The following is a 26,021-nucleotide window of genomic DNA, read 5'->3' as shown; positions in this document are numbered from 1 at the left end:
AATCTTACGGGTATCTGTATACTGAGATTATTGTAATGACTGTGCTTATTGACTATTCCAGACAGGGTAGCGTAAAATAAGTATATGATTGAGTGGGGTATCCTGTTCTATATAGTTGTAGGCCGAATATATATCTCGCCAACCGATTTTTGAGCAGAGTGTTGGCCACAGCATATCTTACACATCGACACCTACATTATCACGAGCACCATACTGTTCCAAATTAGAGGCTACGTAGTCCAAGCCTCGTCCTCCATATCCTCCTCCCCCACCCAAACAGCAGAATCCCCCTTCCTACCAGATGCCCCAAAGCCAACGGCACCCCAAACTTCAACCACGAGAATGGCTGCCAGAACCTAATACCAGGCACAGTAGCCATAGCACGCTGCTCACCACGAGCAGAAGCAGGACCAGTAGAGCCAGAACCATACCTCACAAGCTCCCTCCCCACAAACCCCGCAACAGCCTCAACTATAACATCCACCGTCTCTCGCGGCCGACTCAAAAACGGCGAATGGCTCGTCCCCAGCTCGCGATGCTCAACAACGCCCCCCATCTCCCTCGCCATCCCAACCTGCATCCTCTGCACAAGAACGGGTAGCCCGCGGTCCTCAGTAGTACCCAGATACCATACGGGGACATCCCTCCACCCCGCATACGTGTGCTCGCCGCCCTCAAAGAGCGCCTTGAGGCTCTGCGTCGTGAGCTGCGTGACCCAGTACTCTGCTTCTTCCTCGGAAACGTCGTGGTAGAAGAGCTCGCGCGGGGAAGTCACGAGCTCGGCGTACCCGGTTTCCTTGTTGACGCGCCAGGCTGGCGGTGGGTGGCCGAAGAAGGGGTCCATGAATGCGAGACCGGTCAACGTGAAGCCAGAGGCTATGAGGATTAGGCCGATGACGGCGCCTTGGGTTGGTATGGGTATGTTGTTGTTTTTGTTGTTGATAGCGGTGTTGGTGCTATTCGCGACGTCTTTGCGCGCGAACCCCTTGAGTGCGCTGTTTCCAACCATCCCGCCGTAGGAGTGCGCGATGACGACGACATCGCGGCCCTGGCTTGTCTCGGTTGAGATTGCGGTGCGCGCGGCGTCGAGGTCGTCTTTGAATGTTGCGGCTGGGTTCTCAGTAGTTGACGGGAGGAATACTGAGACGCAGCGCAGCTTATATTCGTCTTGTAGGCAGGTGATGACTTTGTCGTAGCATGTAGGCTTGTGCCAGGAGCCTGGTACAAAAACTAGAGTTGGTAAATCGGACATTTTGGTTGATGCAGCTAAGATTGTGGTTGTGGTGAGGTTTATCGGCGGTTGGATTCAAGGTTACGGGGTCGCTATTCAACGACGTCCGAGTCACTGCTACCGTACATTATTAGTGCCTTGTAGCCTTTGCACGACTAGGAATCACTGTCATCTCTAATTGAATTGAGAAAAGAATCTCTACTTGGTAGCCACCTCTCGAAAGAATTACACTGACAGATAAAGTAGCATTGCGCCAATACTATGTATATGTATGTGCCGATTTACCGACTTCAGAGAAATAAAAAAAACAAGCCATGTTGGATATAGAAAGGAAAAGGACAACCCAATCTTAAATGCGCCCCGGTCTTGAACTTGGCCCGATATGATGAACAGGCCCGAGAGATAAGACGAGATATTAAGTGAATAGGAAAAAGGACGCTGACTCGAGACCTTCTGCAGGAACCTCAAGCTTTGATGAACCTTGAAAGACGAACGCGACACCAAAAGTGAGGTATGATATGAGACTGGCTGAGCGCGGAAGACAGTCATAGGTACCTGGTACCTAAACTGTAGGTGGCCACTCTGACAGACTGATGATTAGAACCGAAAATAAGCAATCAATGCCATTTTTCATTTTTCTCTTTTGAAAACTCTCTTTTGCGCCTCGCTGTTGGTAAAACGACGATTTTTTTTAAACCTTTTGTATGCATGCATGCTGCCTCTTCGGTTCGTACAAGGGCCCTGAATGAAAGGGAATGTGAATGCATTGGCGAGATATTAGAAGAATTGAAAGTTGAAGACTGGAAGGGGATGATCGAAGTGAAGTGAACCATGAAGGGAAAAGAAGATGAAGAAACCGGATCAAGATTCTATGACGGTGAGAGCGAAACCAGCCCAACACACACAAAGCAAGCATCGAAATTGGGAGACACTGGCCCAGCAAAAAAAAAAGAAAAACATGTCCGGACTCCAGAGATTTTTCAAACCGGAAAAGCGAAGAGAATAGAAAGCGAAGAGCGAGCCGATACTCAGAATGTGCATATGTCAACCCACTTCGCTGTGAATAAATGGAGTCGGCCACTCGACCGAAAATGCATAAGCTGACAGATAGTAATGCAAGTCATGATGGATGTAAGCGACAAAAGCAAGAGGGGTGAATGTTCGGAAGAAGAAAAAACAATAAATCACTTTTGCAACCCGGGGCTGGCGGGCCTCGGAGGACGATCAATTTGGCCCAGCGGCTTCGAGACGGATATTGAGATGCAGTTTCCAGGCAATTGCAGCCGTAGAAAAGGAGACTCCGCACCCATGTTGCGCGCTAGCATCACTGTTCGCTCCTCACGAGGTCCCGAATAACCTCGGCAGGCTTGACCGAGTTGCTCAACCAAAAAGCACCGTAAAAGTGAACAATATTTGAGGAACCGTTGCCGATGTTTCGTGCAGGGGTCATAAAACGCTAGACTCTTAAATTCATTGTACATTTGTGCATTGAGATTGGACCAAGATTGTGTCGGAATTGGAGATCGGTATCACGGTCCGTTGACGTTTGTCGTTAGAAATGTGGTCGACAGCTTGTTTCGAATGCTCCACGAATCAGAAGACAGAGACGGAAGAATACGACTTTCATCCAGCCAGATGAGCCCCGAATCCTTCTAAAGATGATATTTGTCGATCGTAATTCAGCCCTGGGGCTGATTAGGAATTGATGGCACTTGTCACGACAGTGCTTCATATACCGAGTACCATTCGCGACAGTTTGGAATTCGGAGTATCACATCAAGGATTTAGTTCCCGCTACTATGAGCAAGTTAGCGCTGTTTGGATATAAAGACATGGGAGGACCAGCGCTTACGTTAGATACTTCGCTTCCAGTGTGCACGCCGTTGGAAGGCGAGAACTCTGGGGCGGCGGAAGAAAGTGCGGTCTTCGCTGGGAGAGCACCATTCGTTAATGACTTGGGAACGAAACCATTGGTCGCGCCATCAAGAATCTGGGTTGCAACTTCGGAGCCGACTTGCTGGGTAGAGGGTTCACGCTGGTCAACAGGAAGAACCCACTGCTCCCATGTATCCTTTGGTCGTAGCCTGTCAATACCGTCCTCACCCACAAAGTACTCAGCGGCCCTTGACTGGCGCGCGACGTGACGGAGCATCTCAAAGTCTTCGGTAAGCGACTTGATACGCTTGAAGCTGGCAATGACATTCAAAGCGACGAATCCTTGCGAATCCATGTGCTTTCGGAGATAAATGTCCTTGCACAGGTTATCGACGGAGAAGTAGTATTCACTGGTAGATGTTAGCTTTGATTCTTCGTAGAAAGGGTGTATAAACTTACAGCTGCATCGAAAGCATGTTCACAATGGGGTACTCGTATGATTGGAAAGGAACAGCGGACATGGGCCCAGTTTGCATCGTTGGGTAACCATACATGGTGTTAATTTCCGGGGGGTAAGGGTACATGTTGTACATCGTGTTCGAGTTGGGTAATGAAGGAGACCTCATGGTCATGGGGTGACCGCGTGAGCCGTTGGTAAGGTGAGATCCACGACGATCGTTGTAACCGAACTTAGGGTGTATGTAAGACTGAGGAGCCATGTGGTTGTTAGGGAAATGCGAAGTCTGAGCGCCATTGTAACCAGCATGGCCACCTCCCCGGCCACGATGACCACCCCTGCCTCTCTCGGTACGGGGTTCACGGGAGAACTCCTTGTCCTTGCGGTCAGAATGCAATCCAGGGAAGTCTGCAGTCTTGGGGCCATTCTCAAAACGAGTGTTGGGGCGGGTGCCGTTATGGGTATCCACCGACAGTTGGGGGTTCTTTTCGCCTCCCTTGTGAGATCCGTCGTGGTTTCTAGGGAAGGGCTTGGCATTACGGGGAAAGGCCTCGCCGTTGATGTGCTTGGCAGCGGAACCATCCACTCCCTTAGGACCACGAGTTCGGTCGGTCACAGGGGCCTTGCGAGCATCTGTAGGAGCAGTATCGGCGCTATTTGAACGCCTTGAAGGCGCGGGTAATGAGTTGGCACGAGCAGAGTTAGGCTCATTCCGTCCTCGCTCACCAGAAGCGGTGTGCTTGGGAGCGGAAGCTTGGCCAGGAGAAGATTTTTCGGAAGCGCCATTGCGAGTGGTATCTCTTCCACCACGGGCGCTTCTTCCGCCTCTACGCGCAGCGGACGGCAGCGGAGTGTTGAAGACAGCAGTGGGAACGTAGGCCATCTGAACCCACTTCTCTTTGCCGTGAGGGCGAATCGTGGGGCTCTTTTCAGTTTTATCTGACTGGTCCTGAACCTTCTTCTTCTCCTCGCCCTGAGCACCTTGGGGAGTCGGCCACAAAGTAGTATCTGCAACCGGGGGGACAGGAGCACCGTCCTCTCGTCCCTTGGCTCCATCGCCCTTCTTCCTATCAGAAGCATCGCCACCCTTCTTCTTGGACGCAGCCTTTGACTGTTCCTGAGCCTCCGCGGAAGCGGGAGAGTTCTCAGACGTGGACTTGGGAATTCCCGCCTTAGCAGCAACAGGTTTTGACACCGCGGTAGCGTTGAAAGCTTCCTTTCTCTTGTCCCAAATGTTCACAGCGGGTAAAGGGGCAGCCTTGAGCTCTTTGGGAGGCGCGGGCTTCTCCTTCTCAGATTTTTTCTTGTTGCCTTCTGTGGCGTTCTGCTTGTCTGACCCTGACGCCTGAGACTGCTTGTCCCAGGTAGATTCGGAGTTTCCACTCGGGGCGGCCGAGGCTTCGTCATCTTTCGATGTTGTGGAAGTTTGAGCGGTGCTAGCCTTCGGCGAAGGAGGGCCGGAGATGTCTGCCTTGGAATCGGCTGGTGTCGCGTCATTCTCACCATTAACAGCCACGATATCGACTTCCTCAGTCTTGGGTGCTGTAGCATCTGTGCTGGTTTGTAGGCTGTCGATCGAGGCTTGCTCGTCGGACTTTGAGACTGGGGTAGTAGACTCGGATGGTGTCTTGGACGGTTGCGTTGAGGCAATGCCCTTGGCTGCTTGAGCGTAAGAAAATGTGGCGGCCATTTTTTCTGTAGGTTGAAAGGATAAACGAGAATCTAAATGTCCGTGCTAAAAGTTTTCGAGAACAGTTCTTCCAGAGAACGGGAACCACCGTAGGCAACCACAACCACAGGGAATATGTGAGCTGTTCCAACACTGATGAAAATCAGAAGTAGAAACTTCCACCTTCTAGAGCCCCACCAAGACGCGATTTCCCGTTGCAAGATTCACTCTTGTTGTTGAGTAGTGGGTGAATATTGGTTGAACTCGATAGAGGGATGTTATGTTCGCTCTAAAAAGGTCCCCGAAACGGTATTCCTTCTGCTCAAATATCCTGATGCTGAAGATACCAGTGTTTCACGCAAATCGCATCGGAAGGATTGCCGCGGAAATACTGGATGGTAGTTGCAGGGTCGGAGCGAGGCACACGCGAGTTCGACGGTCGAAAATATCAAGGTCCCCTCGTTGAGAAAGCGAGCAGGAGGTCCGGAATCGATCGAGAAGATAGAAGACAGGTCGTAACTAAGCCGATTGACTGTTTTAGAACCCAGCTAGAAATCAGGTTGGGTCGGTGTTCGGTCCGTGAAGAAACCCAGGTACGTTGCGTACCTCTCCCTCTGAAGCAGACCGACGACCGGAAGAGGACTCACTGTCAAGAACAAGATGGAGATTCTGTCGCGCCTTGAGAAGCGTAGACAGTCGCGACTTTCACGTGGCAACGGTCAGCAAAAGAAATAACCACCAGACGTCCAGGTACCGAACTTGCTTGAACGGAAACTTCAAGGCAAGGACTGGCGAAAAAAATGTCGGAAGGCACGCGAGAAACAGTTCAGAAGATGGAACCTGTGCGGAGAAGGGATAAATTTGAAGAGATCAACTGATCAATTTACCCTTTCCAAATTCAGGGCAGGAAAAAGAAAGTAGAAGAGAGAAAAAGGCCCGGTAAAGCAAGTTACAGGACGGAGGTGCGAAGGGGAAACCCGGCAGCGGTGCACTGAGGAATGAGCACGGGCGAGTGCAACAACACAGACGCCAACAACGGAGATGACGGCAGTGTTGACGACACGAGCAGGTGAAGGGGGAGAAGAAATGTAGGGAGTTGAGGGGAACGAGGAGGGGAAAAGAGGAGAGGGGTGACGAACTCAAGAGGGAGAGCGAAAAGCACACAGTGAAGGGCAGCAGAAAATAATAATAACCAATGCTAAATCCGCAGAGGGAGTGGAGGAACCGCCGGCAGTAGGAAGAAAAAAGTAATGCTGCGAGTCCACTTGCACCGACGATTATTGTGGAATCCGCTGAAAAAAATTGGTAGGGGAAAAAAAAGTTCTTCCAGGCTGCTCTTTCCGCGTTTTAAAACTGAAAAATTCATTCTCTCCGTCCCGTACGCCCGCACACAGTGGGCTTCAGGGCTTCTGTGGGTATCAGACTGCCCGTGTTGCCATGAGTGCTGCTGAGCACCATCCTGAGAATTGAGCCCCTCGGTGATGGATCGAACTGAAGAATAATAATCGCTGTCATTGTTCTTCCACAACGCGGCGGCTGCTTCGTGTCATGGCTTGAATCTCACTCCGAGTCAGTCGAGTCTCCTTCGAAGCCCAGACGAACCTAGGTTGGACACTGTTCTTCACCCTCTGCGCGAGTCGTGATTGCTCTTCCGGTAGCCGGTGACATAGCCTACGATATGCGCCATAGATTACTTCCGGACCGTGGACGAGTATATCGCTCATACTGTTGATTCCCAGAACTACCCCTCCAGAACTTCGGATATCCCTCGAGCTTGGCCTCTCTTGTAGAACAATATCCATTGATGTCTTCTTCTGCTGTAAATCCAGTGAGACAAACACGTGCCATGGTCTCAGACAACTACGAGGGATGACCCTTCGAGTCTTCCATCCCACGCCAATACCAGGTATTCAGAATGAGACAATTTATTTTCTACTTGCAAGGGTACCTGTGACTTGACTTCGTGCGCTAGAGGGACACTGATTCCTGCCTAAGGCTAGATAATACGACCGGGGCCATCGCTGCTTGCCTAAAAGATTACAGCACGCATATCCGATGTTACTAGCATAATCAAGGCCGTGCCTCACTCTCAAATGAAGGGGTTGCCCACGGAGTATAACCGAGCGTAAGTACAGTGGTAGAGGCATGGGAGGGGTAAGAGGATACGCAGTTCATTCATTTCCCTCCTGCATATTCACTTTTCTAGGGAAATCCCAGAACTTTTCCTCCTTCTTAGAGCCTTTCTGGATCTGTTGCTCAGTTCTGCTCGCCATTTCGTTTCTCCAACTTCTCCATATCGTGCCATTCCGCTTAGCTTGGCGCTCCCCTCATCGGGTAGACTTCGACTTGTTGATGCTCCCAACAGGTGTCTACGGACAAACAGCTTTCGCGTCCTAAATTTGACGAATCCAAGATCTATAATGAAATGGTACTACCTTGTCGATCTTTCAGGCACACGGAAAACACCTGCCATCGTCCGTACTCCAAACTAAGGAGCGTCGCACGTGACATACTTGGGCGCCATATTCCGGCGTGTGCCGTGGGAGCAATTCCCGTGTTCCTTTCGTCACCTTCAATTTAAGATTGATCGATGGTGGTCTGATGTTGCTGTTCCAGACTTTCTCAGTCCGGTAATTAGCTCCCAATCCAATAGACCAAGCTGTCTTAATAATGATTCCTTCTGTAGGTGATCTGTACGAATCATCGATTTGCGTTCCGCGTGGTTCGCAGGAAATTAAATATCGTTATTAGGGCTGATATTCGGCATAAGGATGGCGTCGGAACTCGGAAATCTTCGGATGTCCCATCCAAAGTATAAAACCCGACCCTGAGGCCCAAGGTCCAAGCCCACAAGTTACCCGCGGCCGAAAGGCCCGAGTTATCACGTGTTGTCCATTCACTCCATGGTGCTCTCAAATGTTGTGCATTGAATTGAGCAGTTGGTCTATTATTGTTCATTACCAATGTCTAAAAGACACCAAAACCTGCTCCTTGGGATCCAGCTCTATGGACGACTGCTGCCCTGTGATGAGCCCCAACCGGGTAAGAGTCTGCCAGACTAATTTGCGCTTCAGGCCCTCACGAACAGGAACCTTTTCCAGGGCGTCATAGCCGTTAAAGTATTTGACATAGGTCGGCCAGACATCTTTCAGTGAAGTCGTAAGCGCTGATGGCCCAAGGTCACCCTCGGTTGTATCGGGGCTGGCTTGTTCTCCATTATTCACAGGATGAGGTGTATACTCTGGGAACCGTGCCACAAGTTCGGCCAACCATCGGGATTCTAATGGCGAGGCTTTGTGAGGGAGTTGGATGAGGGAAGATGTCTTTAATGAGGCGGATTGATCAAGAAGTGAATGTGTCAGATCAAGTCCAGTGTCCCCTCTGAACCGGTTTGGGATGGGAGTTTCATCTCCGCTGCCTTGACTAGCAAGCGACGAGGAGGAAGACGACGAGGCGTCATCGAGGTCGCTACCGTCAAATCTATCTTCGCTGGAAGAACCATCCTTCTTTGAATTGAAGGATGACGGCCTGCCTTTGCCCAAGTACTTGTCGACCTCTTCACGTCGAACGGCCATTTCCACAGCCATTTTAATCTCGGGAGGTATTTTGATTCGCGCGAAAGTCCGAAGTTGAGTGACCCAACCGCCCCGTAGTAACCATGCTAGTATGGAGAAATACGTTGCCTTGTGGTCCTTACTTGGGATAAAGCTTCCATATGGCCGCGGGGTTCCACTGAGAGCTGATAACATTTTGGGTAAGCTGGGAAGGGTTGGGAACGCTAATTGGAAAGCGGCTGTTGCTACTTCTAGCTTGCTGAGGTCGCAGTTGGGAGACACGATGTAGGTATCTCGTTGATGGAGTGGCGGCACTGCGCGAGCCCTCCTCCAGTAGACCAAATGGCTGGCCAAGAACTGAATGGTTGGCAGCGGTATCCCGGAAGACTGAGAAATCTGAACAAACGATTTTGTTGGCCTAGAGCAGCGGATATAGTGAACAAGAGGCGCTGCCAGAGCTCCTCCAGCCGCTTCCACATCTTTGATTATGGTGGTCTCATTGTCTAGTAATAGCAAAGCAAAATGCTTTGCCAACACTTGATGAGGCGCTGCGTTTTCGTCAGCCGTGGGGTCGTCGGCGGGCGAGATGCTGTCTGCTGTTGTAAGCCAGAGCCCCGGATATGCTTGGTCAGTCGGTCCAAAGAGGTACGGTGTTGAGGTTAACGGCGGAATCTGGAGGGAGATCGATACATCAGGACTCAAGGTAACAGAGGCAATTTTTGACGCTGATATGCTAGTGAACAGCGTCAAGATTGCCCGCGCAAGAGAAGACTGGCTTATTAGCTCAGTATAAAGATTGTTGAGGGAGGTTCCTGCAAAACAGACGTTAGCTGCGGCCAGGAGCCCTAGGTTTCAAAGGAGTACTTTTCTCTTTCGCCTTCTCCTTCAAGTGTAAGATGCGCTGAGACTCCTTCCAAACGTAATTGGTCCGAGCCTGTTCATATTTCAAAGCCTTGATGAACTTCTTTATGATGTTGTCGTATATCTCCCGAATACGTGACGAATACTCCAGCAGAGGTGGATCAAGCACGAATACGACGTTGAACATGGTCATTGAATCCTTATCGTCGGTGTCATCGCCTGCCACCTTCGAGGACCGGTTGCTAGAAACGGACGGCCGTTGAACTTTTTGAGGTATCGAGTGCGGGCTTAGTGTCTCGGTGGATGCGGCAATTGCTTCACCGTCGTCATCCTGGGAGTCTTCTGTCGCCTCGTTATGACCAATTTCAGCCCCTTCCCATTCGGCACGCTGTTTTCCCTTCTTCTTCTTCCGCCTTTGCTTCTTCCAAGCCCCGTCTCCACGGACGAAGACGGGCCACCCGACGAAGGCAAGATCATTGATCCCGACCTCGAACCGCCGTTTGTGCCACGAAGGTGACGGGCTTAACAGCTTCTCCCATACATCAACTGGAAGTCCAAGTATTGATTCCCACGGTGGCCGATACGGGCCACCCGCACCTCTCGGCCCATCTTCTTGTCTATCCGAGCCACCGCCGGAATCATTCTCGACATCCGAGTTCGCACCGCGTTTCCTCAAATGTGCTCTGGACGAATTAATCGATCCCGGTCGTTGGCTATCAGGGCCTGGAGAAACCGAGATGGGGTGATCGTCGATCCCGAAGTTGCTCGACCGTCTGGCATTCGGGTTGCTGCCCCCTCCGACATGGCTGCTCTGTGTTTGGTTCTGGCTCTGCGATTCGTCTTCATCCTCGTCGGAGCTCGAGTGGCTATCTTCACTGGAAGTGGATTCATTGCTTTTAGAGCTTTGCCGGCTTTTTGTGCGTGAGGTACGGCGGGCTTTAGCGGGAGCTCGCAGTGCGTTATCGGTGAGCGGCTTGGGAGGATAATGGAAGACGAAGCGAGGACCGGCACGCGAGCGGGCTATGAGGACAATGGCAACCAAGCAAGGGTCTGGGGGGCGTGCGATTGACGACATCTGAGAGAATAAAAAGGTGTTGCTAACTGGTGGAGCTTGGACGGGGATGAGGCTGGGACTCCGCTGCTCGGACTCGGTGTTTGCCAGTCGTCGGTCGGAGATGCACCCGCACGCCCGTCAACCGCCCACGGCGAGCTCTGCCAATCGGCCTTCCCAAGCTACCTTCTTTATCTTATTTGCAACGTTGTACATTTATTTAACGAGCTATTGCTCAGGCTGCTGATTGTCCGATGACGGTTTGTGTCTCTAGGACCGAGGCTTTCAATATTCAGTTTCCTTGACCAACTAGAGCATGTCGCCACAAGCTGAACTTGAGCTCAATCTGAAAATTGAAAGCTCCACTAAAATGACGACCTCACACTCAATATCTGGCGCACATAATGAAAGGGAAAAGACAGGTTGTGGTGCAGAAGGAACAGACTCGTGGTCCAGAGTAAATTGCGGGGAGCTGTCATATCACATGAGAGTGGATAGGAATATGGTATCGCCTGAGGGATCCCATTTTGAATCTAATCTTTCCCAAACTCCCACTCTTAGTTGCAACTTATCATGATATCTGACGCCAAGGGGTCAAAGGACAACAGCTGAACAGACCATGGTCCAAGACATATGGGTCGGAATAGGCTTCCTTTGGTGTTATCGGAGCCGGTAAATTCGCGCGAGACAGCGATTGGTCTGCCCAGAGCAAACGATCTCATGTGGCTCGCTAGCCTTTTGTCCCAAGCCCCCCAAGACATCTCGCTCAACACCCCGTTGGACCATGTGAGAAGTGGCGTATATCGCCATTGAGAGCGGTCAGATGCTCAGATTTGGCTCAGAAATCGATTGAGTCTCTTTGCTTATGGTCAACAAGCGGAGTGACGCAAACGGCGCTGTCATCAGACCATTGCCAGCTCCCAACTCTGTGACAATTCCCCCGCAGTGAAGATGAATCATGACTTTTGCCTGTCATTTCGAAATCGATCTCACTCCACGCCAACCACGTGGGGCCCGCCTTGCCAGTTTTGGCCCGCTTGTCAAACGACCGGGGTATGCCTAAACGCTTCTTTATACTAACCCCAAAGCTATATGATCGCTGCTCGCCCCGTCCTTCTTGTTGGGCTTCCTCTTTTCTTCCCATCTTTCCTCTTATCGCGTTCCCTTCGCCACTCTTTGGGTGAACCTGCGGGGCCAGGCGCCTTCTGATTTCGTCGAAGCATGGCCGACAACTCGACTGAGAACAGGGCTCCCCCTCAAGGCGGCATCCTTGAGGGCGGCAATCCATCCCACTATGATCCTAAAAATCCCATTGTCATTTTCATCATACAGGTAAATTCCGTCTCGGGCTATGCACTTGGATATCGCTCACCACAAGCTATAGGCCTTCATCATCATCGTACTCTGTCGGTTGCTCCACTGGCCTCTCTCCAAGATCCGTCAGCCTCGTGTCATCGCAGAAGTCATTGGCGGCATAATACTTGGGCCTTCGGTAATGGGACGGATCCCCGGATTCACCGAGTCGATTTTCCCTCAAGAGTCGATTCCAAATTTAAATCTATTCGCCAATGTCGGCCTAGTTCTGTTTTTGTTCCTGGTCGGGCTCGAAACCAACCTACGCTTCTTGGTCAGTAACTGGCGGATCGCCGGCAGTGTCTCGGCCGCCGGCATGATCCTACCTTTCGGGCTTGGAGGCGCCGTTTCTTACGGTCTATATCATGAGTTTCGCGACGAGCCAGGCATCAAGCATATTGAATTTGGCACCTACCTGCTTTTCATCGGTATTGCCATGGCTATTACAGTAAGTAGGCTTCTGCCTCCCACTCTGATATCTTTGTCTAACTTGTTTCTTGTCCAGGCCTTTCCGGTTCTATGCCGTATCTTGACTGAACTGAAACTGCTCAGCACTAATGTCGGTGTCATCGTGCTCTCCGCGGGCGTCGGAAATGATGTCGTTGGCTGGATATTACTCGCGCTTTGCGTTGCTCTTGTAAACGCCGGTAGTGGTCTCACTGCTCTATGGGTCCTACTCGTCTGCGTCGGCTACGTTTTGTTCCTCTGCTTAGTGTTCCGACCCCTGTTCTTACGCTTCCTCAACTACACTGGCAGTTTGCAGAAAGGCCCTAGCCAAGAAGTGGTCATGGTCACGATCATGTGTGCGCTTGCGTCTTCTTTCTTCACCCAAGTCATCGGCGTTCATGCTATCTTTGGCGGATTCTTGATCGGCCTACTCTGCCCTCACGAGGGTGGATTTGCAATCAAGCTAACCGAGAAGATTGAGGATCTGGTAACGGCAATCTTCCTGCCGTTGTACTTTACGCTTTCTGGTCTCCAGACAGACCTGGGATTGCTTGACTCAGCTATCACATGGGGTTATGTTGTTGCTGTTATCTTAATCGCCTTTGTCGCCAAAGTCGCTGGCGGGACGCTTGCCTCAAGAGTTTGCGGCCTCCTCTGGCGGGAGAGTTTCACGATTGGAGTTCTTATGAGCTGTAAAGGCTTGGTAGAGCTTATTGTCTTGGTAAGTCAAGGCCAAACAGCTATACCTTCTTTATCTTGCTTCGTCACTAACCAAGGTATAAGAATATCGGTTTACAAGCAGAAATTCTGAGCAATCGTACCTTCACCATCTTTGTCGTCATGGCGCTCGTGACTACGTTTGCGACTACCCCTTTGACCACTTTGCTATACCCCAAGTGGTATCAAGACAAGGTCGACCGATGGCGCCGCGGCGAGATCGACTGGGACGGAAACCCGGTCCAGAGTAGTGAACGCAGCGACAGCGTAGCTGCTGCCAAAGAACATCTTCAGTCGAACAAGATCCGGAGACTCCTCGTTTACCTGCGTCTCGATGGTCTTTCCACTATTTGCACACTTGCGGCCCTTCTTGGACCCAACCAACCGCCAACCCCAAAAGTTCACCCAGAGAAAGCGCCAGAAGGCAGAGCGACTGAGCAAGGGACTGAGGAATCTGCTGTAAACGAAGAAGAGGATACTTCACTCAAGGTCCATGGAATTCGCCTGATGGAACTCACGGATCGAGACTCTAGTGTGATGAAAGTATCCGAGGTCGATGAACAATCACTCTGGGACCCGGTCATTAACACTTTCCGGGCCTTTGGTCAATGGCATAATATCTCAATTATGGCTGGTGTGTCTGTGGTCCCCGAGCACACTTACGCAGATACTGTGCTTGGAATGTCCCGTGAGGACTTTGCAGACCTTCTCCTCATCCCATGGAGCGAGACCGGTGCCCTGAGCGAACACCAAGGCGGACTCGATATGGATGAGCACAACCGCTTCGCCAACGGACCATACGCAGGCTTTGTCTCCAATATCTTGACTCGAAGTTCATGCAATGTTGGAGTCCTTGTCGAACGCAGCATGTACACCCGCAATGCAAAGGCTCGACCTGCTTTACAACGAACCCTAAGTGCTAGAAGCATAGGTAGCGCAATCTACACCAGCCCCGCTGCTACACGCTCTCACCACATCGTCCTACCCTTTTTCGGCGGCGACGACGACCGCTTCGCCCTCCAGTTCGTCCTTCAACTAGCACAGAATGACCAGGTCACAGCGACCATCATCCACATCGACCTCCCTGCCACAATTCCACAACCTAGACACAATACCTCTGACCCCGAATCCGATATCACCTTCTTTGAGACCCTCCGCGACTCCCTCCCTGACGCGCTCTCATCCCGTGTCATATTCAAACGCATTACTCTGGGCGCAGGCCGTGACGAGAGCGCTGTCCAGCTCGCCATCGACAGCGTAAAGGAAGAAATGTCGCAGTCGCCGCATAAACCAGGTAACATCACGATCGTTGGACGGCACAACAACCGCGTTGATCAAACATTGGAGATTGGCGTGCCGTCTTCTGATGAGGTCGGGTCGGATACACGCAGGGTTTTGGGCGCTGTTGCGCAGGCGATGGTGCGCACTGAGCATAGGACTGTCGGTAATGTGCTTGTTCTCCAGGCGGCTGGCCGTAGACATGACTAGACTTGAGTTTCTTTGGTATATAGTCTTTGGGTTATTTTCAAGCGGATAAGTGATGATATAGCACTTATAACGAGTAACGGGCATATGAATTCATCTTTCTGCACTTTTTTTTTTCTTCGCTGACTGAATCACGAGAAGTAGATCTCTACCCGACTACTAGCAAATCCCTTCAGTTAAGCAAGCAGGCAATATACAGCCCGTGTAGTTCCAAATCGCTGCATAGACATATGTACAACAAATGCGAGAAAAATTCCAAAAGTAGAGATATCGTGACCCATCACATAAAGCATATTATACAATCTACAATTCCCAATCCACCATATAATACAACCTGCTCCAAGGCCGGTCTAAGGCAAGTGATCCCGCATCAAGATCTCGTATTCGAACTCGGCCCATTCTGCGTCTGCGTCTGCGACTGAGCTTGCGCTTGTGTTTCTCCGGCATCCCCCTTGAATATAAGCCCCAGATTCTTAAAATCATCCGGCGCCATCAGGTTCCTACATCGCGGAGTACCAACGGTTAGCACATATTCCGCAGTATCCCCTCTCAAGGAAGAGAAGAGAAAGTAGACGGGGATAACAGAGCACGCACTTATCCATCCGACAAGCCAAGTATCCCTTGGCTAGCTTGCGGCATTCCTCGTCGTTGACGCCGCGCTGCAGCTTTAAGCATTTGAGGTAGTTCTGGATGAGGTGTTTACATTCGCCTGTGCGGGATTTGTTAGAGCGGTTCGGAACATTTGGAGTGGTGCGCCGGTTGATAAGGATAGTATGTGGTACGGTGTATGGGACGATTCTGAGGCTCATGGGTTGCTTGGATAAATGGAGGCAAGATTGTGTGCGTGGTTATATAGGTAGGTATGTGGGTATGTTACCATCGTGATCGAGAGGGAAACTTCCGCGCTCGGGACTATAGGTATGAGAAACACGATTAGCAGACGAATTGGAAGAAGATGCCTTCCTCCGGTCTGATCATATCACCCGGCAAGTTCAGTAGCGGTTTGAAGCAGGATTGACACTTACGGAGTAGGTTTAACGGGTGTGACACCACCGCCGGGACCTCCGAAACTCATTATAACAGAGATATCGTTCCGGAAAATCAGGTTCCTGAATCTGTGGATAATTGGCGATCTCAAACTCCGGAGTCGAGATTATCGGGATACGGAGCGCTGCTATCGGTGCAAACCGGGCAAAGTATGCAAACATGGCAGATCTTGGCTAGTACGCAAGCTATGCAAACATTCGGATGCGTTTTGAACGTCAGATACATGTCACATTCTCCAATCAGGATGGAGACATCGGAGTGGCATGCAGGAAGCTGTTGCTTGACCCCTCATCTGGTTCCCTGCAAACGCTGCTGGGGTGAGATCAGGTCCCGGTCCGGTCAATTGCTTCCAGTTGTGTGGAGGGCTGCTGCTTAGGTATAAATATGACGTCGCCGACTTCCTGGAGAGAGTCCTTCCATCACATCCGAGTAGCAACGAACAACAGTGTCAAAAAGGATATCTATCCAGAAGCCTTGAAATCAATAACACTCTAACATTCCCCTCATCAAGATGCCCATGTACGTCTTGCCTTTCCCCACTTCACTAAATACCCCGACACCGAGTACCTTGAGGACATCGCCCACGCGAATAACCTCATCTTCACCCAATGGCATCGATCGGTTCCTACTTAGCACCGCACCTACCAAGGTCCCCCATCTCCATACTGCAAATCAATTCTAACGGGCAGCGACGACAGGAAACTCGAAGGAAGCTGCCAATGCGGCGGCGTCGAATTCACCCTCGACTCCTCCACCCCGGTGCCCTACCAGCTCTGCGCCTGCAGCATCTGCCGTAAGGTCGGCGGGCATATCGGCGCCGTGAACCTAGGTGGAATTGCGGATACTCTCAAGATCAAGAAGGGGGAGGGTTTGATTAAGTATGTTGTTCCTGCAACAGTCCCATCCTTCTGCCTTGAGTCCCGCCATTGACAGTTGATAGAAAATACAACGCCATCAAAAACCGAGGCACGAAAGACGAACAGAAATGCTCGTCGGAGCGAAACTTTTGCTCAAACTGCGGATCTATGCTCTGGCTTTGGGATAAGACTTGGCCGGAGCTGATCCATCCGTTTGCGTCGGCGATTGATACTGACCTACCAGTTCCCGAGGAGATGGTCTGTCTCATGGGAGATTCGAAGCCGGCGTGGGCACGATGGCCTGAGGGGAAGAAGCAGGTGTATGACCAGTATCCGGAGCTGAGTTTGGAGGATTGGCATAAGAAGCATAATTTGTTTTTCGAGTAAGCTTGAGGGCACAATGATAGTTCTACGTGGAGTGGACAGTAGTATACGATGAAGAAGTTGTATTAAGCTATCTAGTTTCACTGTGAACGTTAGCATCGGGACGCCATACGTTTTCATTGCAATGTGCGAGGAACAATCAAGGCATCAGTTCTCCAAGGTGAAAAGAATTTTTCTTCAAAGTGTATTAAGAAATAACAGCAATAAAGAAATCATCATAGAAAGCGAAGGTAGAGTGGATGGCTGACTTACTCTTCAAGATCAACAATGATTTTACAAGGATATATAGTTCCTAGCAACCGACAGAGTCAGCACGATCCACGACACGATATGTGTGAAGCAAATGAGACAATGTCAACTGAAGTCAGGCTATTGAAGTTAGCATTTTGGACGAATCAAGAAAGCTTAGAGCGACTGACCTCATTAAATCAGATTTTTGTATGTAATGTTCATTTCCAACACCGAAGTGTAGATCAAACAGTGTGAATAAAGTGTTCATCATAAGATGTTGACAAGAGTGTGTGATATTGCAGGGAGATTAGATAGTACCTAGGGATGCTAGTCAGTATAACTGGTAATCCAAGGATTGAGCATCCGAAGGCGATTGGCAACGTCTCAGGTGACGAGATCTCAACAAGTAATACACCTCTCAGCACCCACAGAGTTTGTACGCTCTGCTGTTTACGGATGAAAAGAGATGCACAATTATGTCCGCCCGTTCGTTCAAGATATCTTCATCGGGAGTGGGAAGTAGAAGAGAGAAGAATATGTACCTAACAGCTTGTTAGTCAAGGCTCGCTCAACAAATGCAGTCAAATATAGCAATGATGAGATTGTGGTCAGACAAGGCTGAAACTTAAAACAAGACAGATTCCACATGGTAAATTAAGTTTGAGGAATGCCTATAGCGTGTCGAAGAATCATCATACCAGGAGGGGAGAGAAGGAAAGAAAACAAATTCGGCATACCTTTTACAATGTGTTTCACAGGCGTCGCGGGAAAACTAAGTCGATAATGTCGAGAAGCAAGCGAATGAGAGAAAACCCATGCAACATCGCAGCTTTCACAACTTTGAAGCCATTTTTCAAGTTGAGTGTTGAAGCTGCAAGCTTGGAGACGGGAAAAAAAATGTTGTGGGTTCCAGCTTATTTAAAGAAATTAAATTGGTACGGCAGCCGAGAAACTCAGTACCGCCGTTTGCCAGAAAAGCAAACACAGTGCCCCACAGAGTTTCTGGTTGCTGCCTCAGGCGGATATCATCCTCTCTCCACAGACAGCTTTCTGAACATACACTGATCTTATACCTCCAGAAAGCAATTGTGGAGTTTGAGGTGACTCGGCTGACATAGCTGACATTAGAATACGACGTGCCCCTATGTCTTACTGTACGGAGTATGCATGATTCATGATCTTCAAAGCGCGAGCAATAGAGCGCGAAAGCAGTTTCCAAGTTGAGGACTCAATCAGGTCGGTGTCGCATCATGGTAAGCCTGGGGAACTCATTCAACAGGTTCCAGACCCATAACGAGCACATCAGAAGAGCCAATCGGAGACCAATCGCAGAATATACGGTTGAGGCATCTTTGGTACTACCCTTGTAAGATGTTGTATGACTTCTAGGAACTCATTGTGCAGCAAAGCTGAATCGCACGATGTGTCTCAGGCCGTCAGCTTACTCCAGAGTGAAATTCGCAGTTGATCTAGGACATATAAAGCTATACGAGGTGCTCGTGGCAGCTATTCGCTCGGCTGCTTCAAATGGCCAGGCCAAGAACAGATCACTAACAGCCACGAAGAATCAATGATGCTCAACTTCATTGCGGTCTTGCAGTGATATAGACTTGAACCGCTCTATCCTCCTGAGGTCATACGAGGACTCCAACACCTTATTCGTTCGCGATTTCTTCAGCCTATGATGACCGGAGCCAAGATGAGATCGGCCTCTCAGCCACAAACGACCAAGAACCTCAGATTTCTTAAGTTCATCGGCTTTCCACCCCTCTAGGCGCCGTACCTCACGGTTCGGACTCCGGCTCTTCTCTTCATTATCTAGTTGAATCTGAGGAAGCGGGTGTCCTCGTCCTGGAAACACCCATACCTACTCACAAGAAATTGTACCCCATCATAACACTCATGGCGTTCAACTCTTTGAAGGCGCTTCCGCGCCTGCCGGGTGGTCACGCGAGCTTCTCCAAATCCCTGTTTCTATCCTACATCCTGGACTGGATCTTGATTGTGTATGTATAAAAGATTGTCATAGCTATTCCGAGCGTCCACCCCGAAAATTAACGTCATCTCGCAGCGGCATAGCTCTCATCGGATATGGATTCCACAAGGTGGAACCGAACCATAGACCCTTCTCCCTTACCGACGCATCCATCTCCTTCCCCCACAGGAAAGATGAGACTGTGCGCAGCAGCGTTATGGTCGTGGTTGGCCTTATCGCTCCTGCTGTGATTATTGCGCTCGCATCGCTACTCTTCACGCCAGGCACTTCCATCGACCGCTCCGCGTCTACGGTTCTGATTTGGCGCCGCAAACTATGGGAATGGAATGCCGGATGGCTCGGGTTGGGTCTGGCTTGCGCTGGCGTGTGGATGGCTACAGAGGGTTTAAAGGATCTATATGGTCAACCCCGGCCGGATATGCTTTCGCGCTGTGACCCGGATCTCTCGGATATTGCTCGGTATGCAGTTGGTGGCCTCGGACAGAGACTAGAGGGGGCTCCGACGCTGGTTAGCTGGGAGATATGTCGGAACAAGGCGGACATGCTGAAATATGATGGGTTTGCGAGCTTCCCGAGCGGGCATGCATCATGTAAGTTCTATACGGAGGATCTCCACATGCATCATAGCTGACACTAATTAGTCTCCTTCGCCGGCCTGACGTATCTCTCTCTTTGGCTATGCTCTAAATTCTCAATCAAGTTCCCACATCTCCCCCACTCACCCTTCAGCCAGGATCTGCGTGCTCAGAGCCGTCTCTCAATCCGCAACCAGGGCGCTGCGCCGCCTATCTACCTGGTCATCTTTGCGTTTGTACCATGGGCTGTGGCGTTTTTCGTTGCTGCGTCGCGCTGGTTTGACTATCGTCACCATGCATTCGATATTATCATCGGCTCTCTCATGGGCATCGTGTTCGGCTGGGTTGGATTCAGACTGTATAGTCCACCTATTACTCGTGGATCTGGCTGGTCCTGGGGAGCCAGGAGTCGCGATCATGCGTTCTTCAAGGCTGTTGGAGTCCCGAGTAACATTGGCGATGACAACTGGGCGAGCCCGAAGGTTGCGCAAGCCCCGGAAATGGCGGAGAACGGAAGCGTTGACCTGGAGAGTGGGAGACGGAACCTGGCCGACTGAGGTGGGCGGCTGCTAGCGGTTAAGATATAATGGTAAGTTGAAGGAACAATGATGTGGAAAAGTATGTATCAATACCGGCACGGAATTATGGCGTCGTGTTTAGCGTGGATTTGTCGACTTCTCCCTGCAGCTTATATAGCATAATGAATATACTATACTCACTTGAATGACCCCACTTCTTGCGATACTCAGGAAAGAAAGCAAAACATCACCTCCATCCCCCAACCCTCCCCTCATCCCATCTCGCCTTAGCCTCCCTCCTCCCCGCCAACTTCGCCCCCTCGCCCCTGACCCTCCTCACCCACTCCGCAACCTCTTTCTCAGACGCCTTCCCATGCAACTCATGCTCGCCCTCCAAGAAACTCTCCTCAACAGCCCGGCACACAGCCTCCTGCTCCGCAATCGCCGCACTTAGCCTCTGGTACAGCGCCTTGGGCGACCACGGCGCCAGCGCGGAGTCCATCTCAACTTGTTTCTTGCGCCACGAGACTTCGAGGGATTGATGCTGGAGAAGGAGGGTTTCGGTTGAGGAGCGGAGCTCGCTGAGGCGCGTTTGGAGGTCGAGGAGGTGGTGCGCGAGGTCTTGGTTGTATTTGAGGAGGGTTTGGAGGTTTGTTTCGTGGGTTGCGTAGGAGGGGTGCTTGGAGGAGAGGGCGGAAATCAGGGTGGGAGTTTGGAGGATTGTTTGGAGGTCGACCGTCCTATATACAAACAGATTGTTAGTATCTCTTTGGTCACTCGGGGGAAGAGTGTAAGGAATGGGGTACGTACGATTTCTCTTTGATGCCCTCTGGAAGCCAATTTTCTTCGACGGCCGGGGGCCTCGCTGGCGGATTCGCCGGGTTTGAAGTGATATTACCAGCTATGTGCTGAGTTTGGGCGTCTGGTGCATATTGACTGTGCTGGTAGAGTTGCGGTGTCCCTGGTAATGGGGAGTTGACTTGTGGTGTGCCTCTGCGACTGGCCTCGTGGCTGCTGGGCTTTGGAGGTGGTGGGGGAGGAGTATCGGCGTGGAGTGTCGGGTTCATTCTCGTGATGGCTTTGGAAGATGGATTCGATGTTTGTTGACGGAGCCTGATGTCAGAGGAAGATGGAGAGGTGATGATATTGCGGGGAGCTAGGCCGCCACGTGACATTTACATAGATCGAAGACGATCAAATCAAGTCGGCATTTCACAACATTTATGGCTCTGTTGAATGTGTAGCATATATATGAGTCGTACACAAAGTAAAGAGTGTGTCTGTGAGATACGTATTCAGGCGTGTGGAGGGTATATGCTGATATTCTCATCAATGTGCTATAGATCCGTTTATTCTAACCTCCTTCGCACATTGCTGTCTTGCGTATCGATATCTGACCCTTGAATAGCATCCATGACCAGCTGCCGAAGCTCATTCTGAGTCGCCTCGCTGTGGAAGTCCTCCCGAGCAGCAAGCTCGTCAATGCGTCTCTTGAATTCGGGATCCACCTCGTTAGTCCCAGCGTTCGCTTCCTGCTCTGATACTGTCCCTAGGTTCACCTGAATGTTCGGAGGCAAGGGCGGAGCAGGGTTCAAGGCGTCGGCAGCGGACAAGCCATCGGCGACTGTACCGGGTATACCAGCCACTTGTCGCAGGTAGGCGGCAATCTGAGGGAAAGAGCCGTCGCTCTCGATGGATTCTTGAGCCGTGAAGCCCTCATCATTCTTGATGTTATAATCAACTCCGAGCTCCTCAACAAGACATTTGGCGATGTCGAGGTTTTCCGTCACGAAGAGGCAGGTTTCCCCGTCCTCGTCTAGCAGATTGACATTCACATTGTATTGTTGTACAAGAGCGCGGAGGAGGTCAATGTGTCCGTATGAAGCTGCAGCATGTAGCAGAGAGTATCCATGTTCGTCTTGGTTGGAAGCAATCGAAGGGTTGGACTGGAGGAGGGCCAGAACGGCGGCCGGGTTGTCTGCGGCGAGAACGTAGGGGTTCGGTTGAGTCATCGCGACTTGCTTGCGGAGCCCGAGTATGAGTCAAGAGAGGTTTCAAAGAGTCAGAATGTCCAGAAAGAGGAAGGTTCTTGTCGCTAGACACCAGATGTGAGTCCAAGCTGACTTTGAATGAAAGAGCAACTGTTTGTGGCGTGGGTGGTTGAAGTAATTTTTTTCCTGGGTGATTTGCTGCCCCGCGATAAGAGGTTTATCTCTACTTCCCTCTCCAGCTCCCTCCTCCACTATGATTCATACAACTCAGCCGCAAGAATAAGTGCGAGGCTGCGCCTCTGACTAGTGTGAGCTTCAGTCTGAACGAGTCATTAATGAATCTCGCTTTAAGATTCCTCCTCCCCTGCCGACAGTTCTTTGTGCCTTCCACCTTTGCTCGTCCAAGCTCCGCCGCCCCACAGCAGTACAACAATTCCGCTCGCTCCCAATCTTCACCAATCCTTCATTATACAAGGCAGCTCTCTACACAGCGTACAATGGAGGGGCGAAAAGTGGTCCATCAGGACAAAGGCGAAGTGGCTCAGCTGGTGACTACCCTTGAGGCTGCTAGGTTGGAGAACAAAGGGGTCAAAAAGAAGACCTTTAAGTGCAGAAAGACCAGGTTCATGGTGGGGAAAGGAGGCAACGTCGCCGTGGACTCGTGGAAGTTTATGGACTGGGATTACAAGCGCGATGACCTTCCGACCTATGCTCGTGGGTTGTTCACCACCAAGAGACAGGACGGCACCCCCGAGATTGCTACACGAGGTTACGATAAGTTCTTCAACATCAACGAGGTCAACTCAACACAATGGAGGAACATTGAGAACAACACCCGAGGGCCTTACGAGCTCAGTGTCAAGGAAAACGGTTGCATCATATTCATCTCTGGTCTGGAGGACGGCTCTCTGCTAGTATGCAGCAAGCACTCAACGGGTGCTCGTTCTGATACTGATAGGAGCCATGCTCAAGTTGGAGAAGAGTGGATTGAACGACACGTCGCTTCGGTCGGCAAGACAACTGCACAGCTGGCCAAGGAGTTGCGCGAGATGAATGCCACCGCGGTGGGAGAGCTCTGTGACGATAGCTTCGAGGAGCACGTTCTCGCGTATGACCAAAACTCCGCCGGTATATACCTTCATGGAATCAACTTCAACGTTCCCGAGTTTGCAACCCTGTCTAGCCCGGAAGTGCACAAGTTCGCGGACGCCTGGGGCTTCAAGAAGGCAAACTTTGTTGTTTACGATGATCTCGATTCTGTTAAGCGGTTCCTTGAGCGATGCGCCGAGACTGGGTCTTGGGACGGCCGAGAGACCGAAGGTTTTGTTATCCGATGCCACATGAGCGAGGGAGGTCGTGGTCCCTTACGGGATTGGTTCTTCAAGTACAAGTTTGAAGAGCCGTACCTGATGTATCGGCAATGGCGTGAGTGCACCAAATCTATGCTCTCCGGGAAACAGCCAAGAATCAAGAAGCACAAAAAGATTACAGAGGAGTACTTGGTCTACGCGCGCCGTCAGTTTGCTCTGAATCCAGAGTTGAAAGTACCCTATCAGCATAACCACGGTATCATCGCAATGCGCGATGGCTTCCTAGCGGAGCGCGGCCTCAACGGAGCACAGATTATCCAAATGGAGGCAGACAATGTCACACGGGATGTCGTTCTAGTACCTATTGCATCAATCGGATGTGGTAAGACGACGGTGGCTCTAGCTCTGGTCAAGCTGTTCGGCTGGGGCCATATTCAGAACGACAACATTCCCAAACAGAAGAGTAAGCCAAAGGCATTCGCTGCTGGTGTGCTCAACCAGTTACTGGACAAGCCGGTTGTGATTGCGGACCGGAACAACCATCAGAAACGTGAACGAGATCAGATCATAAAGGATGTGACTGCTGGTACTCCCAACGCACGATTTGTTGCACTCCACTATGTTCATGAGCCCAAGGATATGATGCTTCCTGAAATCAGAGAGGTGACTCGGAAACGTGTGCTTGAGCGGGGCGACAACCATCAGACCATTCGAGCCGGGACCAAAGACAGCGGCGAGGTCATTGGGATCATGGAGGGCTTCCTCAACCGGTTCGAGGCCGTTGATGTGGACCATGAGCCGGATATGAGCTTTGACGAGGTTATCGACCTTGACGTTACGGCGTCTTCCCGCGAGAATCTCGAGAAGGTAGTAAATGCCCTGCATTCTGCCTACCCTCAACTCGTGAAGCAAGTCCCTTCCGCGCAAGAGCTAGATGACGCCATCAACCACGCTGTTAGCGAGTACAACGTCGACGTAGACCACAGCGGCTCCTACAAGCAGGTCAAGGGGCCAAAGCAGAACAACAAAGCTGGCAGCCCGAATTCAGGAATCAACATCGAAGCCAAGGTCCGAAATATCGAGTATTTTGGCATTACCCTTCCGACAAAGGAAGTCTCCGACCTCCTCCACTCCCTCTTCACCTCCGAAACACCCCCCGAAAGAGCACGTCTCTACCACCAACTTGTCAAGTCCCGTCGCGTTCAGCCAGCCTTTCACGTAACCTTGATTCACAAGGCGTCCAAGAAGGACCACGCCGAAGTATGGGACAGCCTCACCCAGCTCTACACGGAGAAGATGCTCCAGGTCCCGCCCAAAGACCACAGCGTCACGCCTACTCTAGGCAGCGCACGCATCCGCCTTGAGCGCCTCATTTGGGATGGCCGGCTCATGACTTTCGTTGCGCGTATCATGCCCCAAGACGAGAACGATCAGCCGGATTGGATGTGCGTCAACCCTCTACCCCATGTTACGGTTGGCACTGCGTCGCCCCAGATCAAGCCTAAGGAAAGCAACGATTTGTTGCAGAGATGGCTCAAGGAGGGCTCCGGCGAGGGGACGGGCATTTGGGAGGCTGAGATTCCCGGCGTCAAGGTTGTTAATGGCACTGTGAGTGTTGTTATGAGTCGCGGAAGGTAAAGTGAATGTTGCTTCTGCGGAATGAGTTTATGAAAATATGGTCTCCTAAATAATGGGAGTATGGTATCACAATACACCCTGGAAATCCACGCGGAATGTCTCGTGCCCTCCTAAACGCTGTAGAAATATCGCAATACCCAGAGACTGCCAGTCGTCAATTACTGGGGATTATCTAGTTGTATACGTATATGTACTTGCTCAACAGGAGCCACTTCAAGCCACCCAGTCGCTCTCTTAGGACAGACCACCTACCTGTCCATCTATTTCCTTCCAACTTCTTCAACATGGGGAGTTATCTAACTCACCCCGGATGTGAAATACTTATTGGCGACTGGGAGTCTTCCCTCCTCTCCTTATCCTCGACGAGCTCGTCCGTGAAGAAGCAACTATGGTAGGTGCGAAATCAAGACACCTCTCGTGTCTATCGGTTGTTGCCTCTGCTGGCTTCACAGCTACTTCATGGAAAAAAGCGCAGGGTGCCTACATAGATCGACTAGTTAAGTCAGTAACCAGCACCACTCCAGCACCACTCCAGAGCAGTGGAAGGAAGGGGAAGGGATGAAAAATAAAGACAAAAAAAAAGATACAGGCTCAAGCCGCAGATCGAGCAGGACCTCTGGCATATATGCCAAGGGTGAACCCTAAGCGAGAATCATACTTCGATATTGGTAGACAGGGATATTATTGTAAGAAGACAGGTGAGAAATGCTTACCCACTAGACCACCCGGGCTGAATTATTATGAAAACTCGCTGTCGTAGTTAGGTCTAACTGC

General features: G+C 50.9%; 11 protein-coding genes across 11 annotated transcripts; 4 read left to right on the top strand and 7 right to left on the bottom strand.

Moving 5' to 3' along the window:
- Positions 1 to 67: 67 nt before the first annotated feature.
- Positions 68 to 1,354, bottom strand: BJX68DRAFT_131996 (alpha/beta hydrolase). Its single transcript, XM_071036315.1, has one exon. The coding sequence runs from the start codon at positions 1,250 to 1,252 to the stop codon at positions 224 to 226; it is 1,029 nt and encodes a 342-aa protein (XP_070896872.1). The 5' UTR covers positions 1,253 to 1,354; the 3' UTR covers positions 68 to 223.
- Positions 1,355 to 1,921, bottom strand: BJX68DRAFT_131995 (uncharacterized protein). Its single transcript, XM_071036314.1, has one exon. It carries the CDS (start codon positions 1,778 to 1,780, stop codon positions 1,457 to 1,459), a length of 324 nt encoding a protein of 107 aa, XP_070896871.1. The 5' UTR covers positions 1,781 to 1,921; the 3' UTR covers positions 1,355 to 1,456.
- Positions 1,922 to 2,868: 947 nt separating this feature from the next.
- On the bottom strand, positions 2,869 to 5,440 carry BJX68DRAFT_131992 (La domain family). The gene is made up of 3 exons (XM_071036313.1): positions 3,566 to 5,440; positions 3,084 to 3,516; positions 2,869 to 3,028 (listed from the first exon to the last, which is right to left on the bottom strand). The coding sequence occupies exons 1-3, from the start codon at positions 5,251 to 5,253 to the stop codon at positions 3,026 to 3,028; spliced, it is 2,124 nt and encodes a 707-aa protein (XP_070896870.1). The 5' UTR covers positions 5,254 to 5,440; the 3' UTR covers positions 2,869 to 3,025.
- A 2,469-nt stretch (positions 5,441 to 7,909) lies between these two features.
- On the bottom strand, positions 7,910 to 10,868 carry BJX68DRAFT_131987 (nitrogen permease regulator 3 family protein). Its single transcript, XM_071036312.1, has 2 exons — positions 9,651 to 10,868; positions 7,910 to 9,598 (listed from the first exon to the last, which is right to left on the bottom strand). Exons 1-2 carry the CDS (start codon positions 10,720 to 10,722, stop codon positions 8,190 to 8,192), a joined length of 2,481 nt encoding a protein of 826 aa, XP_070896869.1. The 5' UTR covers positions 10,723 to 10,868; the 3' UTR covers positions 7,910 to 8,189.
- A 1,051-nt stretch (positions 10,869 to 11,919) lies between these two features.
- Positions 11,920 to 14,703, top strand: BJX68DRAFT_256710 (Kha1p; the record flags this gene model as incomplete). The annotated part of the gene is made up of 4 exons (XM_071043220.1): positions 11,920 to 12,030; positions 12,083 to 12,499; positions 12,557 to 13,219; positions 13,282 to 14,703. The coding sequence occupies 4 exons, from the start codon at positions 11,920 to 11,922 to the stop codon at positions 14,701 to 14,703; spliced, it is 2,613 nt and encodes an 870-aa protein (XP_070896868.1).
- A 168-nt stretch (positions 14,704 to 14,871) lies between these two features.
- Positions 14,872 to 15,849, bottom strand: BJX68DRAFT_241795 (coiled-coil-helix-coiled-coil-helix domain-containing protein). The gene is made up of 4 exons (XM_071040888.1): positions 15,726 to 15,849; positions 15,578 to 15,612; positions 15,295 to 15,409; positions 14,872 to 15,200 (listed from the first exon to the last, which is right to left on the bottom strand). The coding sequence occupies exons 1-4, from the start codon at positions 15,773 to 15,775 to the stop codon at positions 15,071 to 15,073; spliced, it is 330 nt and encodes a 109-aa protein (XP_070896867.1). The 5' UTR covers positions 15,776 to 15,849; the 3' UTR covers positions 14,872 to 15,070.
- Positions 15,850 to 15,908: 59 nt separating this feature from the next.
- Positions 15,909 to 17,044, top strand: BJX68DRAFT_241793 (GFA family protein). The gene is made up of 3 exons (XM_071040887.1): positions 15,909 to 16,266; positions 16,446 to 16,625; positions 16,688 to 17,044. Exons 1-3 carry the CDS (start codon positions 16,259 to 16,261, stop codon positions 16,989 to 16,991), a joined length of 492 nt encoding a protein of 163 aa, XP_070896866.1. The 5' UTR covers positions 15,909 to 16,258; the 3' UTR covers positions 16,992 to 17,044.
- A 1,671-nt stretch (positions 17,045 to 18,715) lies between these two features.
- Positions 18,716 to 20,451, top strand: BJX68DRAFT_131919 (phosphatase PAP2 family protein). Its single transcript, XM_071036311.1, has 3 exons — positions 18,716 to 19,225; positions 19,291 to 19,805; positions 19,857 to 20,451. Exons 1-3 carry the CDS (start codon positions 19,122 to 19,124, stop codon positions 20,345 to 20,347), a joined length of 1,110 nt encoding a protein of 369 aa, XP_070896865.1. The 5' UTR covers positions 18,716 to 19,121; the 3' UTR covers positions 20,348 to 20,451.
- A 104-nt stretch (positions 20,452 to 20,555) lies between these two features.
- BJX68DRAFT_269039 (vacuolar protein sorting family 37 protein) lies at positions 20,556 to 21,375 on the bottom strand (the record flags this gene model as incomplete). The annotated part of the gene is made up of 2 exons (XM_071046242.1): positions 20,556 to 21,048; positions 21,119 to 21,375. The coding sequence occupies 2 exons, from the start codon at positions 21,373 to 21,375 to the stop codon at positions 20,556 to 20,558; spliced, it is 750 nt and encodes a 249-aa protein (XP_070896864.1).
- A 68-nt stretch (positions 21,376 to 21,443) lies between these two features.
- BJX68DRAFT_241784 (ankyrin repeat protein) lies at positions 21,444 to 22,461 on the bottom strand. Its single transcript, XM_071040886.1, has one exon. The coding sequence runs from the start codon at positions 22,318 to 22,320 to the stop codon at positions 21,658 to 21,660; it is 663 nt and encodes a 220-aa protein (XP_070896863.1). The 5' UTR covers positions 22,321 to 22,461; the 3' UTR covers positions 21,444 to 21,657.
- Positions 22,462 to 25,978, top strand: BJX68DRAFT_241783 (tRNA ligase). The gene has a single exon (XM_071040885.1). It carries the CDS (start codon positions 22,635 to 22,637, stop codon positions 25,245 to 25,247), a length of 2,613 nt encoding a protein of 870 aa, XP_070896862.1. The 5' UTR covers positions 22,462 to 22,634; the 3' UTR covers positions 25,248 to 25,978.
- The last annotated feature ends 43 nt before the right edge of the window (positions 25,979 to 26,021 follow it).

The sequence above is a fragment of the Aspergillus pseudodeflectus genome, assembly GCF_044049435.1.
Source record: "Aspergillus pseudodeflectus strain CBS 756.74 chromosome Unknown BJX68scaffold_35, whole genome shotgun sequence".
Lineage (NCBI taxonomy): Eukaryota > Fungi > Ascomycota > Eurotiomycetes > Eurotiales > Aspergillaceae > Aspergillus > Aspergillus pseudodeflectus.
The sequence above is the reverse complement of the archived record's forward strand: the minus strand, read 5'-3'. Positions and strand labels throughout refer to the sequence as shown.

What these genes read in the sequence shown, in the direction of transcription:
- BJX68DRAFT_131996 (XM_071036315.1), bottom strand. Translation starts at nt 1,252, where the DNA reads ATGTCCGATTTACCAACTCTAGTTTTTGTACCAGGCTCCTGGCACAAG.
- BJX68DRAFT_131995 (XM_071036314.1), bottom strand. Translation starts at nt 1,780, where the DNA reads ATGACTGTCTTCCGCGCTCAGCCAGTCTCATATCATACCTCACTTTTG.
- BJX68DRAFT_131992 (XM_071036313.1), bottom strand. Translation starts at nt 5,253, where the DNA reads ATGGCCGCCACATTTTCTTACGCTCAAGCAGCCAAGGGCATTGCCTCA. An exon ending in AACATGCTTTCGATGCAGCT is followed by an intron (nt 3,517 to 3,565) that starts GTAAGTTTATAC and finishes AACATCTACCAG; the next exon opens with TGAATACTACTTCTCCGTCG.
- BJX68DRAFT_131987 (XM_071036312.1), bottom strand. Translation starts at nt 10,722, where the DNA reads ATGTCGTCAATCGCACGCCCCCCAGACCCTTGCTTGGTTGCCATTGTC. An exon ending in GGAGAAGGCGAAAGAGAAAA is followed by an intron (nt 9,599 to 9,650) that starts GTACTCCTTTGA and finishes TCTGTTTTGCAG; the next exon opens with GAACCTCCCTCAACAATCTT.
- BJX68DRAFT_241795 (XM_071040888.1), bottom strand. Translation starts at nt 15,775, where the DNA reads ATGAGTTTCGGAGGTCCCGGCGGTGGTGTCACACCCGTTAAACCTACT. An exon ending in ACACCCGTTAAACCTACTCC is followed by an intron (nt 15,613 to 15,725) that starts GTAAGTGTCAAT and finishes TCATACCTATAG; the next exon opens with TCCCGAGCGCGGAAGTTTCC. An exon ending in TTGGCTTGTCGGATGGATAA is followed by an intron (nt 15,201 to 15,294) that starts GTGCGTGCTCTG and finishes TCCGCGATGTAG; the next exon opens with GAACCTGATGGCGCCGGATG.
- BJX68DRAFT_241793 (XM_071040887.1), top strand. An exon ending in AAGGGGGAGGGTTTGATTAA is followed by an intron (nt 16,626 to 16,687) that starts GTATGTTGTTCC and finishes GACAGTTGATAG; the next exon opens with AAAATACAACGCCATCAAAA.
- BJX68DRAFT_131919 (XM_071036311.1), top strand. Translation starts at nt 19,122, where the DNA reads ATGGCGTTCAACTCTTTGAAGGCGCTTCCGCGCCTGCCGGGTGGTCAC. An exon ending in CTGGACTGGATCTTGATTGT is followed by an intron (nt 19,226 to 19,290) that starts GTATGTATAAAA and finishes GTCATCTCGCAG; the next exon opens with CGGCATAGCTCTCATCGGAT. An exon ending in CCCGAGCGGGCATGCATCAT is followed by an intron (nt 19,806 to 19,856) that starts GTAAGTTCTATA and finishes GACACTAATTAG; the next exon opens with TCTCCTTCGCCGGCCTGACG.
- BJX68DRAFT_241784 (XM_071040886.1), bottom strand. Translation starts at nt 22,320, where the DNA reads ATGACTCAACCGAACCCCTACGTTCTCGCCGCAGACAACCCGGCCGCC.
- BJX68DRAFT_241783 (XM_071040885.1), top strand. Translation starts at nt 22,635, where the DNA reads ATGAATCTCGCTTTAAGATTCCTCCTCCCCTGCCGACAGTTCTTTGTG.